This window comes from Plutella xylostella, chromosome Z, assembly GCF_932276165.1.
Source record: "Plutella xylostella chromosome Z, ilPluXylo3.1, whole genome shotgun sequence".
NCBI lineage: Eukaryota > Metazoa > Arthropoda > Insecta > Lepidoptera > Plutellidae > Plutella > Plutella xylostella.
The window spans coordinates 10,389,826-10,401,942 of record NC_064012.1 but is presented as its reverse complement, the minus strand read 5'-3'; the positions used below and the strand labels follow the sequence as shown (position 1 = coordinate 10,401,942).

Here is a 12,117-nt window from a genome sequence, read left to right as displayed (position 1 = left end):
GTACGGCTGTGCCGCTCTGTTTTGCTGTGGTCTTGGCGTGGCGGTGGCACTGACTGTCTGATCTGTCTATACGATACCTATCTACTTTCCTGGCCTAGTCAAGGCACAATGTCGGGAAAACATATGTTGATAAAAAACGGCGATGACGAAAATCATAGCTTCCGTTTGAAAGGCTTTTTCCCAAAACTGACTCGTTTCATGCCTGCTTTGATTTTTAGAACCTACCTCCCAAAACCCAGTATGTATACCTATAAAATGTAAAAAAAAGTAAAAACTATTGTTTCCAATTGTTTCTAATAAACACAGCTCCGGTGGCCATCTATCAGACGAGTTTGGAACTTTTTTTTATTCAGTAACTGGTAAACCCAGGTAAACCTTGTAGAAGAGGACAGTAACATAGTGTTGACTATTTATAGTGACTACTTAAAAAAACATTTTTGGATAGACCTATGGGTAACATTTTTTAAAATTTGGGTATTTGATGGGTTATTCTATGATGTGTCACCCCTTAAGCTTGAAACACTATTAACGCTACACCCTGTATTTAAAATACCCTCCTGTTATGCTACCATTCCACTAAGCTATTCGTATTTGCCAAAACTGCCATATGTGGTCAGTAACAAGTACAGATACATAAGAGAAAAAAAAATATACTCAAGTATCAAAATCATTTTTATACTACACCAACTTTCAATAGACAGTGATACCACAAGGATACCACATATGATTTTTTTTAATTATCTGTGCTTTCTTCAGTACACCTATCGGTAGCCAGGCTCTATTCACCGGATTTATTACCGAATTTTCCTATACATTTGATCAACTATTTTGGCAAATACAGCAAACATCAAATAACAAAATTTAATGCGAATAGTCAAGTGTGGTGACTGGTGCCAGCAGCAATAATAATATCTTCGGAGGTACTTTCTATTTCTACTCCCGGAGTCCGGACCGGAAAAAAATGCCTGATGGAACTTTTATTCTGCGAAATGAACTATCGATCTGTGATCTGTGAGTGAATGACTGTCACTGTCACTGTCATGTGAAATGTGATTTCAATTTGGATTTTTTGCTTAACTTTTCTTACTTTCCGCTTTCCGTGTAATTTGTGAGTCTAGCGAGTCCTGTTATTTTGGAACGTGTAGCCATTTAACGAGGTAAGATAGACAAAATGCCTTTATTCTCTTTTGATATTAGATATTAAACTGTTTAACTGGCGGCATAAAATACACACAGAGGTAATTGCAGACCTTCAACTGCATTTGAGAATAATAATTTGTTGTCCTCCTAAACACACAAATAACACTGATATTACATAATACTCATGTATATCCAATAACTTGTGAGTAGCCTGTTTCAAATTATTGTACAGGAGTTTTTTCTTTATGATGCACATGTTACATAATATGATGCAAAAATATTTAACAACCCCTAATTTACCTCCTACCTTAGTAAAACTAAGCATACTCGGTTTTACAACTGCAATTGAATATAATATTTTGTCTGTAGGTTTATGGCGATTGGTCAGTTCCTGCGAAGGAACTTGGTTAGCATTTCCTTCCCGACGATCACTCTTGCGTTGATCTGGGCCGACTGGTCCCACACGAGGCAGTGGAAAGAGCAGCTGAAGCAGACCAACACATCTGAATAACCATGGCGATATTCGGTATCACAGCCCGCTACGTCTACTTTGCATTCCCCATGACTGGGTTTGCTATTGGATGGTACCTCGATCACCAGGAGACCCTGAGAATGACCAGCTTTAGGGACAAGTCTATGCTGTATGGAGGCAATGTGCCTGAAGGTGGAGCTCCATCTTGGCCTTAAATCATGTTTGTAAATTTATGCTATGTGTAGTGGTTTTCAGTTGCAATAAAGAATAGTTTTGTCTATTTAAAGTGCACTTTTATTTTATATTCTTACTACTACTACTACTAAACTTCTACTATTTAAGATAGTGATAAAAATTACGGTTCATTTAAAATATAATTGTGCAGATATACATCTATTAGCTACAAACATAATACCTGATAATACTATCCCATCAAGCTACTAAGCAATCATTCATAATACATTTCAACTGTCTATTTTCTTTCTATTCTATTCCCTGCAGGGGTGTTAGTGCCTACATGTGGCTCACTCAAGTTGAAGCTTTGTGCATATCCCCAAGGTTTGTCAAAGTTTGGACCATTAACCACTATACTAGTCTACTGTGGGTTGGTCAGGTACATGTGGGGTATTCCTCATGATGTTGAACTTCACTGTAAGTGCATGTGGTGTACATAAACAAAACCTCTTTATAAATAAATAAGAAGGAAGTAATAAGAATGTAGGTAATTATATTGGTTTATTTTATTAACTAAAAAGATGTGTAATGAACTAATTAATAGTTATTTAATTACAATGTTCTTTTAGCCATCATATACCACACAATCAGAAAAGGGGCCCATAGCCCTATCCCAAAGAACAGGCTGAAGACCAATGTTGCCATGTATCTGTAATAGTAAGAGATTCTAGTAAGAAAGTAACCACATAGGTACTTACAATGATATGATAGGAATTCTAATAATGATAGGTTAACATAAATCACTGGGCACATCTAATTAGATACTAAATGGTAATCTAAGTAATCCTATTCAAGAAAATGGTACTTATGGAATAGAGTAACTTGAACCATTTGAACTTACCTATTTGGCATGGAAAAAGGCATGTTCTCAAATGGAGCTGGTGGGGGCTCACAGCATTGGTTCTGCTGCTTCAGAACAGGTGTATTTGAGAACTTAAGATTTTTGCCTATAATAGGCTGGGCTCTAATAAATGTAGACCATATTGGACGCAGCCGATTCATAATTAGATAAATTGTTTAACTTTGAACCTTGATAGAACTTCTAATATAAGATGTTGTTGGTGTTGTTATTTATAAAATAACTGACAAAGTGCCATTGCCATGTTTTATTTTTTAAGTTACAACAAAAAGTATCAATACATAAAAATAAAATACTTTTAACCGCCATCTATTGAGTCCAGTTGGAACTACGTTGTACGTCCTAAGTATAATAGTTTTAGCGCCATCTAGTCACTCCAGTTGCAACTACGTTGTACATCCTAAGCTTAATAGTTTTAACGCCATCTAGACAGTACAGTTGCAACTACGTTGTACGTCCTAACCATAAGAAACGTCACTAAACGTCCTAAGTTCCTGCCCTACTGAATAAGTAATGTAATGTTTTTAGACTAGGTGACGCTACTAGTTTTTAATATGCTTTTGAATTTGCTCGAAACCTACACTTTCTAGGCGGTAAAGGTTGTTGCAGGGGGCCCCAGAGGGTCATTCTGAACATTTTCTTCTTTTGAAAATTTGAGTCACGGTACTATGGAGAAGAAGAGATAAGTTTTGTATGAAATAATAATGTGTATTATGAAAATTATTAGGTAGGATAGGTATAATTTATATTGTTACGTTTAACTATGTAAAATTTGTGATATTTTCACTGGAACTTTTTCATCGCTCGTGAGTGTATTTATACATCACTTATAAGTCAATCATTTACCTAAGTTGTATGAAAATATATAATTTTGTTGAATCGTTTTGAGTTATCTATAAGTATGTAGATAGGATAGGCCTAGGGTTGCACGGCCTAGGGTTGCACGGTCGACTTTGATAAACGATAAACGTGAACCTCAAAGCTCAATGACAAAAGCTGGTGAAGAATTATAATTCTACTATCTATTGGCCAACCGTTTCTAGAGAGCATAGCTGTGGCTATGATAGTTGTGATGATCCTGAAAAATACTATTTGTTTGACCCAGCAAGCTAAAAATTGCATGTAGATTTACACATTTGCCGTAAAACAATTTTTGGGGCAAAACGAACTCTGGCAACTTTTATTAATTAATTATAATAAATCGGCTGTAGTCAAAGGTGACGACCGAATGGTATAGTGGTTAGTGATTGTGACTGCTATACCGATGGTCCCGGTTTCGATCGCCGGCTGGGGCAGATATTTGGTGAGAGACACTGGGGTCTTGGGTGTTAATATACAAACTAATGTATCTTTCTGTGTATCTGTGTAGATAATATAATATCAGCTGTCCGATACCCATTATTATAGGCTCTGCCTAGCTTATTTATTATTATTTATATCACATATTAAGGTGAACAATTAATAAATCCATTTCTGTTTTTATTCATTTCCAAATAACATCTATACACTGTTACACTACGACTAAATAATTTAATTATATTGACACATTATTTAAGAAACTAAACATAGCAATAAATTAAACAATAAATAATAAAAGTGACTAAAGGTACAATCACAACAGTTGAATAAAACTTAAATGTGTTGAACAGGTATTACGAACACATCTCACCTCATTATAAACAGTTAAAAGTTTTCTACATACCCTTTATTAATTTGTTCATTAGATATTGTTACTTCTCTTCGATAGAACTATTACAAACGGTTATTTATGGTTTAAGTCTTTGATAAACAATACGAACAAGATAGAGTATCAAATACAAAATCAGAGTGACAATCTTCTAACCGAAATAATTCAAAATAAAAGCTCACTTTGGAAAGTGAGTGTTATTTGTTGAGAAGTTTATTTTGCACCAACACTCCATCTTGTTTGTTTATTGTTTATCAGTGGTTGGGGTAGCAGATAGGAGCAGTAATAATTAGCCGAATTTGTTGTAGTAAGCAAGACATGGCACATAAGAACAAACTTAAAAAAATACCTATTTGAACATGGCATAGTTATGTTAATTTTTGTTCGGGAACACGGTAGACGGTACACAATGTTTTACTGTTTGCATAAGGGTGCTTTTCCACCAGAGATGTGCTATGCAGCTATGCTGCGAAGATGTGATATCTACGCTACGAAAATATGTGACCGTTTCCACCAATACTACGCTAGGTAGCTGTGCGAGGAAGATGCGCTACGAAGATGCGCCGCCGCAAAGTAGCTGTGCGAGAAAGATGCGCATCTCGAGCTATGCTTCCACGATGGCATGTCTACTTTCAGTGAAAAACGCGGGCATACTGTTGGTCTGCTCTGCACATACATAGCTACACCACTCGCGATGGTCCATAGCACATATCCATAGCACGCATCCATAGCACACATCCATAGCACGCATCATTCCATACAAAAAACATATCTTAGTTGAATCCGTTTCCACCAGTGCTAAGCTATGTGCAACCAATAATATGATTGGTGGATATCAAACGCATCCATAGCATCGTAGCATAGCACATCTCTGGTGGAAAAGCACCCTTACCGGTCCTAAGCTAATTTCATTCCATGACAGCATCAAAATTGGGAAAAAAGTCCAATTAGTATTGCAAAGAAATGTTTTAGCTGATATAAATTATTAGTAGATTTGGCGTTTCTGGCATAGTCAATCGTTATACTAAGTAAAAACATTTTTTTCCTTCGTTAACCAAAAAATTATTTGTATTGATGCTATCGTAAATATTTGATAAATAATTAGTTCGTATTGAAGTTAAACTCAGGAGACTTATTTTAGTAGGTATTGTAGTTAAAGTCTATTTTTTATCTCACAGGTAAATTATAATCGAAAGATTCTGAACGGTTCATCAATAATAGAGACGAACGACTGTTGATGAACCGTTAAGAAAGTATTCTTTTCAGAGAAAAAAAATAGACGTTAGGCACAGTCTAGAAATTGGTAGGTATACTATTTGAAGACTCTCATCATTTTTTATTGGTAACTATGCCAAAGCCAAAGCCTGTTGTTACTTATTATACATAAAATTTATAATTCAGTAGAATAAATTACTTAGATCGTGTAAAATAGATCCGATTGGTAGTAAAGTAAGCTAAAAAGTTAAAAAGAACAAGACAAGTAGGCAATAAATAGAATAAATTAACGATCACTTTAAACATATCACTTAAAGCATTAATAAATTAAATAAATATTTAGGATTCAATTCTATTTATTTAAAATCTATGGTCTAGATAGGTAGGTGGGTACCTATTATACCTATTATACATTATTATTATTATTACATACTAGAACGATTGCACTTTAAAAACATCAAATTATTGTATGTACAAATTTTTCACAGTTTTATCATTAAAACATGATTTCAGACCAAAATCTTTATGAGGGTTAAAATCAATTCGCTTTTATTATGAGTTGTTATGTTGTACACTCATTCTGTTTTGGCCCGCCAATAAAATATGATCGAATACAAAAATGCATTCGTTACAGTTAAAAATCTCACTTCTGAATGATCCAAATAAAATAAACTCTGATAAATCATATTTTCAGGGACTAGAATTAGTAGGTACATGAATAAATAGGTAGTTCCTAAAAATAATAAACATTAAGGGAATTTATCAAACGTACCTTGTGGTACTTTTCTGTCTTAGTTAAAATTATTTTACAGATTAATACTGAGTATAATATCACCATTCTTTAAATTTAAAACCTTGATATATTAGACATTCATTAAACTATTTTTTCGACTGATAAAAACGTCGACTGGCGACAAAGTTTTTTTTTTCTTGAGTTGTAGTTCCTAGGAAACCGTGTCTTTTTGCAATAACCAATCTTTGTTTATTATATTTGTTAGTGCTCGTATTTGTACAGGATGTGATATATAATATCTTACGTATCGCACCAAACAGATTGTCAATAACGTATGGAGAAACGGCGTCGGCAATGCCGATGAATTGGACGCACTTGTGTGAATTTCTACGGAAAGAATACTGAATGCGATGCGTCCGGTGCGTAGGATGCCGAAAGGTCGACGCTTACCATGAGACGTAGTAATGAGTAACGTATGTTTAGATTGTAGGTTGGCAGGATAAACGAAAGGTTATTGCAAAATAACAGCTTATCTTTTTACATTTTACCTACTACACACCCATTTTTCTCTTTATGTTACAATCTTTTAATTAATTATAACCTAAATAAACAAATAGGTCTACTTAATTTATGAGTATTATTTACAAAGATTTAAATTTTTGGTTAGACTAGTCTTGCGGTAACTGGTTTAAAAAGTCGTCTCGTTGGGCTGTCGTGAGCGAGTGTCGGGAGTCGTGACGTCACTCGCCGCTGGCTCGGCGTCGGTCAATAGCGTTCGCCGAGGAGCCGGCCAGGTGTGGAGGCAGCTTAAATGGCAGGTCATGCGTAGTGGGGATACGAGCCCAGATGTGACGTCACGTGGGGGGGCGCCATGGAGTGGGGCGAGTAGAGGTTGCCCCCGCCCCCGCCCCAATTGCTCCACGACGCAGACGGGAATATCGATGCTGCAACAAAATTATTAATTCTCCCTTAGTTTAGTACTAGGAGGACAAAGACTGCTTTGTTGCGGAGGCACGAGTTATGTATTGCTAAGTTCATTATAACTTTATTCGTGTCTGCCTTGCAAGGATAGACCGTAGTCTACAGACACGAATATTTCAGAAAACATTAAGTACATTGCACTATTACACAAAGAATATTTCTTAAAATGAGCCACACAATTCGACTGAAAAGACACGTCGCCAGCATAATTCGCCAACAGAACATCGCATTAGACATGAAGAAGTTTGAATATTAACTCAAGTTATTTGCTATCACTTCCCACACCGTCGCGCCGAATTCTATTCGGCGAATCTCGATTCCGTATTTATAGGGTAGTATAAGTTAGTAGGTAGGTATTCCATTAAGTCAAGTGTGTGAGCAAACGGACGCTAGCGTGTCGGCGACAAGTACACGCCGGCTCGAGCCCTGCGCCAATATTTATTCAGCGTCGTGTACCCGCACATTGCCATCGAGAAATGCAGATTACCCTTATACAAAGATAAATAACGCTGCAGCGTACTGCGGCGAGTAAAGATATCGGCGTGGGAAGGATGCGGACGAAATTCGCGTGAGGTATGGAGAATCGCTTAGCACAAATGTGTGTATTACCTGTGGAAGTAGGCATGGCGGCGTGGGGAGCCATGAAGGTGGAAAGCTTGGCGCTGTGGTGGTAGGAGCTCATGAAGAGGTCGCTCTGGTACTTGTAAGCGGGGTCACTGGCCGCCGGCTGCGTGGCCGCCGCCAGCCCTTGAAAGTCGAACTTGTAGGCATACCTTTTGCCGTGCACTTTGGTCATTATATTCTTGTCGTAGTAGTATCTGTGTAGGAGAATGGGTTTAGTAACGTAAGGTGCTCGATTAACCGCTAACAGAGGATCAAAATTAAATATAGCAGAAAAGGAAATAAGAGTAATTCGCAGAGCAGAAATGGGTACCCGCAGTCGCAATGCTCACGAGCGCTGGCTGGGGACTGACCTGAGGGCGCGGCTAAGTTTGTCATAGTTCATGTTGGGCTTGGACTTGCGCTCGCCCCAGCGGCGCGCCACCTCGTCCGGGTCCGTCAGCTTGAACTCCCCGTTGGTGCCCTCCCAGGTGATGCAGCCGGCGTTGCTGGAGTCACTCAGCAGCTCCAGCAGAAACTGCCACAGCTGGATCTGCCCGGAACCTGTTGTTTTGTCAAATATAGGAAGTTCATGTTAGTTTTGTTAAGTGCGCTTTTTTCTAGGTTGCTATGAAATTTTGTGATTTATGAGAAAGGGTATGTTACTTTGATTTAATCAAATGTAATGTTGTTTATGAGAACAATAACGATATACCCTTCAGGTAACTAGCATACGGTAATACTAGTTACTTACCAGAATGCTTAGAGGTATAACTTATGAAAGCTGTAAAATTTCACTGCAAAACTGAGTGCACAACCCTGATTTAATTTCAGATTAAGCACCGTAGCACGGCTCGTGTGCTAAAATTGCCGTTCAAAATAATAGTTGTGTTGTGACATTTCACAATCAATGGTTTAGCTTCACTAAATTGCTAGCGATGGGGAGTATTGAGCGAGGCGGCGGCCCTTCGACGAAATTTCATATTTCATGTCCGCCTTTTTGTTCGACAATTACGGGACTATTATTTCAGCGTCATAAAATTCGCTTTCGTCTTCTATGCTAATTTCCTTTCACTTAGGTGAATCGAAAAATGGCAGGGAATGATACTTACGAAGCTGCAAAGGGAGAGAGCGTCCCGGCTCATTCAGAGTCGCTAATTACAGTGGGGTAGAGAGTGTTAACTGCTGTCATGAAACGAGACAAAGTGTCAGAGATTACGAATCATTAAACTGTTGAAAATATTTTGTATCATATTTCTTTATATGGTTTTAAGAAATTCACTATGTTTTGATGAGATAAACTGTTCATTAAAAGGATCCAGGTATCCTCATAAATACGTACAAAAATACATGAATCCTATAAGAGTAAGAGTACTGATGGCAAATCTATAGTAAGGTCAGCAAAATCAGTGCACCCCACAAATACCGACGGATCGGTTCACCGAGAGTGTATAGTTCCGCTATTCGCCGACGGGAAAAGCGCTAAAATCGATGTTAGATGTTGTAGCCGACGGAAGCTACTCGCCGTGTTGTAAAGATACAGTCAGCTGGATTTTATTCGGCACTTATTTGACTGAATTTTGTTTTCGATGATAGAAGAGATCATGGGAATTATCTTCTTCTTTGAATTTTAAATACCTACTTTATGCTTTTCCAAAATTACACATGACTTATAATACAATGAGTTAATATTACATTATTAGTTTATCAGGTAATACCTAACACACTTTATTTTATTTGATACTTGTATGTTTAATTAAATTGCATAAAACAATGATTTTATTCACATTGTAATTGTTAAAAAAAAATGGTTCACCCTGTCGAATGTTATGAATAAAATACACAAAATACTGTGTAAAGAATACCTACTCTTTTTCTAAAGTCGCTTAAATAAGTATATAATAGAATTATTTTTATTTCTGTGAGCGTTGTGGATACGAAACACTGGTCCTCCTCAATACAGTGACCCCTCACCTCTTACTTATGCTATTTGAACCAAATCCCTTACACCACCGTGCCAATACTATTGTTATAACAATACTGTTTTCGGGAAAAATAATCAACAAGCGATTAGAACTTCTAAAGAAGGCTTTGACGCACGTTGAATTCTTTTGTTAGAAGGATTAATCAACGTCCGTTAAAACAGCCTAGGTAATTTTTTTCTTGAAAACTTTCCAACTTTTCCGCCTATCTACACCATATAACAGTGCTTTACCCTACTTAAGTCTAATCTACCTACTCTAACGTATGTCTTAGCACTGAAACAGTTTATGGGGGTCGGCGTAGTCAGGGGTCCAAGTAACGGTTGTCCACACGAGCGTGATGCGTGCGTCTGTCGAAGATTTATCCCACACCCGACTACCATGTAGCTGTTGTACAATATTTGTGAGATCGCCCCTCACATCACATCTATCGTACACGGCTCATCGATTTCATGCGAGACTGATCGACTGCGTATTGTTACTGATTCATAGTTTAAATGGGTATAAAAGTTTCGTATTATTTATTTATGTTTTAGGTTATAGATACTTAGGTGCCTAGTCTTTTATGTCCTTAGAAATTTTAGATGTGGATTATGTAATTGGGACTGCGCGGTTACTGTAATATGTAAAGGGTGACATTAAGGGCCTGTTCCACAATGTCTGGTTAGTGGTTACCTGTCGGATAAAATACATACTGTCACTGTCTAAAAAATAATGACAGAGAGTGACAGCATGTATTTTATCCGACAGGTAGCCACTAACCAGACATTGTGGAACAGGCCCTAAAAGTTGTATATTTAACTTCATACGAATTAGAATTTATCGTTAATATCTTAGGTTGGTATTATATCAGCTTAATCTAGGCTGGCGAGAAATCTGTATTAAATATAAAGTAATAACCACAAATCAAGCGTTAGTGTCATGTAGTTATTTATCCCTCTATCAGTGTCACAACATAACACACCCCGCGGCCGGCGCCACTGCGCTCGATCGTCCTTTGTTCGGCGCCAGAACATCGCTTCACAAATCACAACGTGATCGACGGAACCCACTTTACCTGTAGGTAAATGGGACGGAATTGCATATTGTTCTCGTAGACTTTCAATCACATTATGTCCACCACAATCACACACGGAATTATGGATAAAATGGCCGGTTTGCGAAATGAGCGCACGATCAGCCACAGCCAGTTTATGCCGTGAGACAGGTAATCGTTAACGTCAGGGGTGTCAAACCTGCGCGTGGGAAACTTGGTGGATTTCATAATTAGTGTGGCGGGCGGGCAAAGTGCGGGCCGCGGCACGTGCATTTAATTGACGCGTAGAAATTGCCGTACGAAGGTGAAAAGCCGGGCGAGAAGGTTAATTGTTAATTTACACGGAAAATGCAGGCCTAAAGTGGTGAGAGGTCAATTCTATGTTGTAATTACCGTATCTATTTTGGTAAAGGTATTTTAGAGCAGGCAAACTACATGTAAGTATCTGCCGATAAACTTCCAACGCTGGGTTCTACCAGAGGGCGTCACAACTCTGTGTCTTTGCACGTAAGTCTCGTTACTTGATAATCATATTTATCGGAGTAATAATCGAAATACACATAATATTGCTGTTGTGCATAAAACAGTTCCCGAGGCGCCTTGATAAGTTTATGGCGTGTCTACAATTGACGTGGTGCTATTAGCCTATTAACATTTGACTTTCATAAGGGCTGATCGTGGACAGATAGTCTTGTGCGTAGGGTCGCGGGTTCCCACAGGTGAGTGAAGTGGGGGATTATCAGCGCCATCTTGTGCGTGTTGTAGTGCACTTTATTGCGGCTCCTGTGTTGACAGCCCCTGATATCAAGGAATCAGTTTTGAATCTTAATTCGAGATAAAATATACTATTCTTGAAAACGTCATACAATTGAAGCTATACTGTACATTTAAAAACGGATTACTGTAGGTGATAATTGAAATATGTAAATACATAAGGAATCATTATTTTTGAGAATATCCTTTATCAAAATAAGCCAGAGTTTTAGGCTCCATACGATAGTTCACGAACCATGCGGGGCTTAAAGTGCTTTATAGTCACGACGGCACAGTGTGGTATCTGAGGCTAAGTCAGTCAGTATAGATGAGTTTGTAAAGGCCTTGGTTTAGTTATCACGATATTGCGTGCGGCCGGCGCCGCCGTGTGCCGGTCACACCCCCCTTCACCCCACTTTCTCAGG

The 12,117-nt window shown here is 38.0% G+C and overlaps 2 protein-coding genes across 4 annotated transcripts in view; one reads left to right on the top strand and one right to left on the bottom strand.

The window, feature by feature from the left end:
• Positions 1–1,515: 1,515 nt before the first annotated feature.
• Positions 1,516–1,898, top strand: LOC119694865 (NADH dehydrogenase [ubiquinone] 1 beta subcomplex subunit 1). Its single transcript, XM_038122226.2, has one exon. The coding sequence runs from the start codon at positions 1,654–1,656 to the stop codon at positions 1,825–1,827; it is 174 nt and encodes a 57-aa protein (XP_037978154.2). The 5' UTR covers positions 1,516–1,653; the 3' UTR covers positions 1,828–1,898.
• Positions 1,899–5,658: 3,760 nt separating this feature from the next.
• LOC119694862 (DNA-binding protein D-ETS-3) overlaps positions 5,659–12,117 on the bottom strand; it is a 58,214-nt gene continuing 51,755 nt past the window's right edge. For 2 of the 3 annotated variants that reach the window (XM_048632756.1, XM_038122223.2), the window contains exons 7-9: positions 8,296–8,485; positions 7,931–8,139; positions 7,027–7,284 (exon numbers count right to left, since the gene is read on the bottom strand). In XM_048632756.1, the coding sequence (XP_048488713.1) occupies positions 7,160–7,284; positions 7,931–8,139; positions 8,296–8,485 (524 nt within the window). In that variant the 3' untranslated portion in view covers positions 7,027–7,159. Of the gene's footprint in view, positions 7,285–7,930; positions 8,140–8,295; positions 8,486–12,117 lie in introns of all 3 variants that reach the window. The other variant, XM_048632755.1, reaches the window with a different exon arrangement.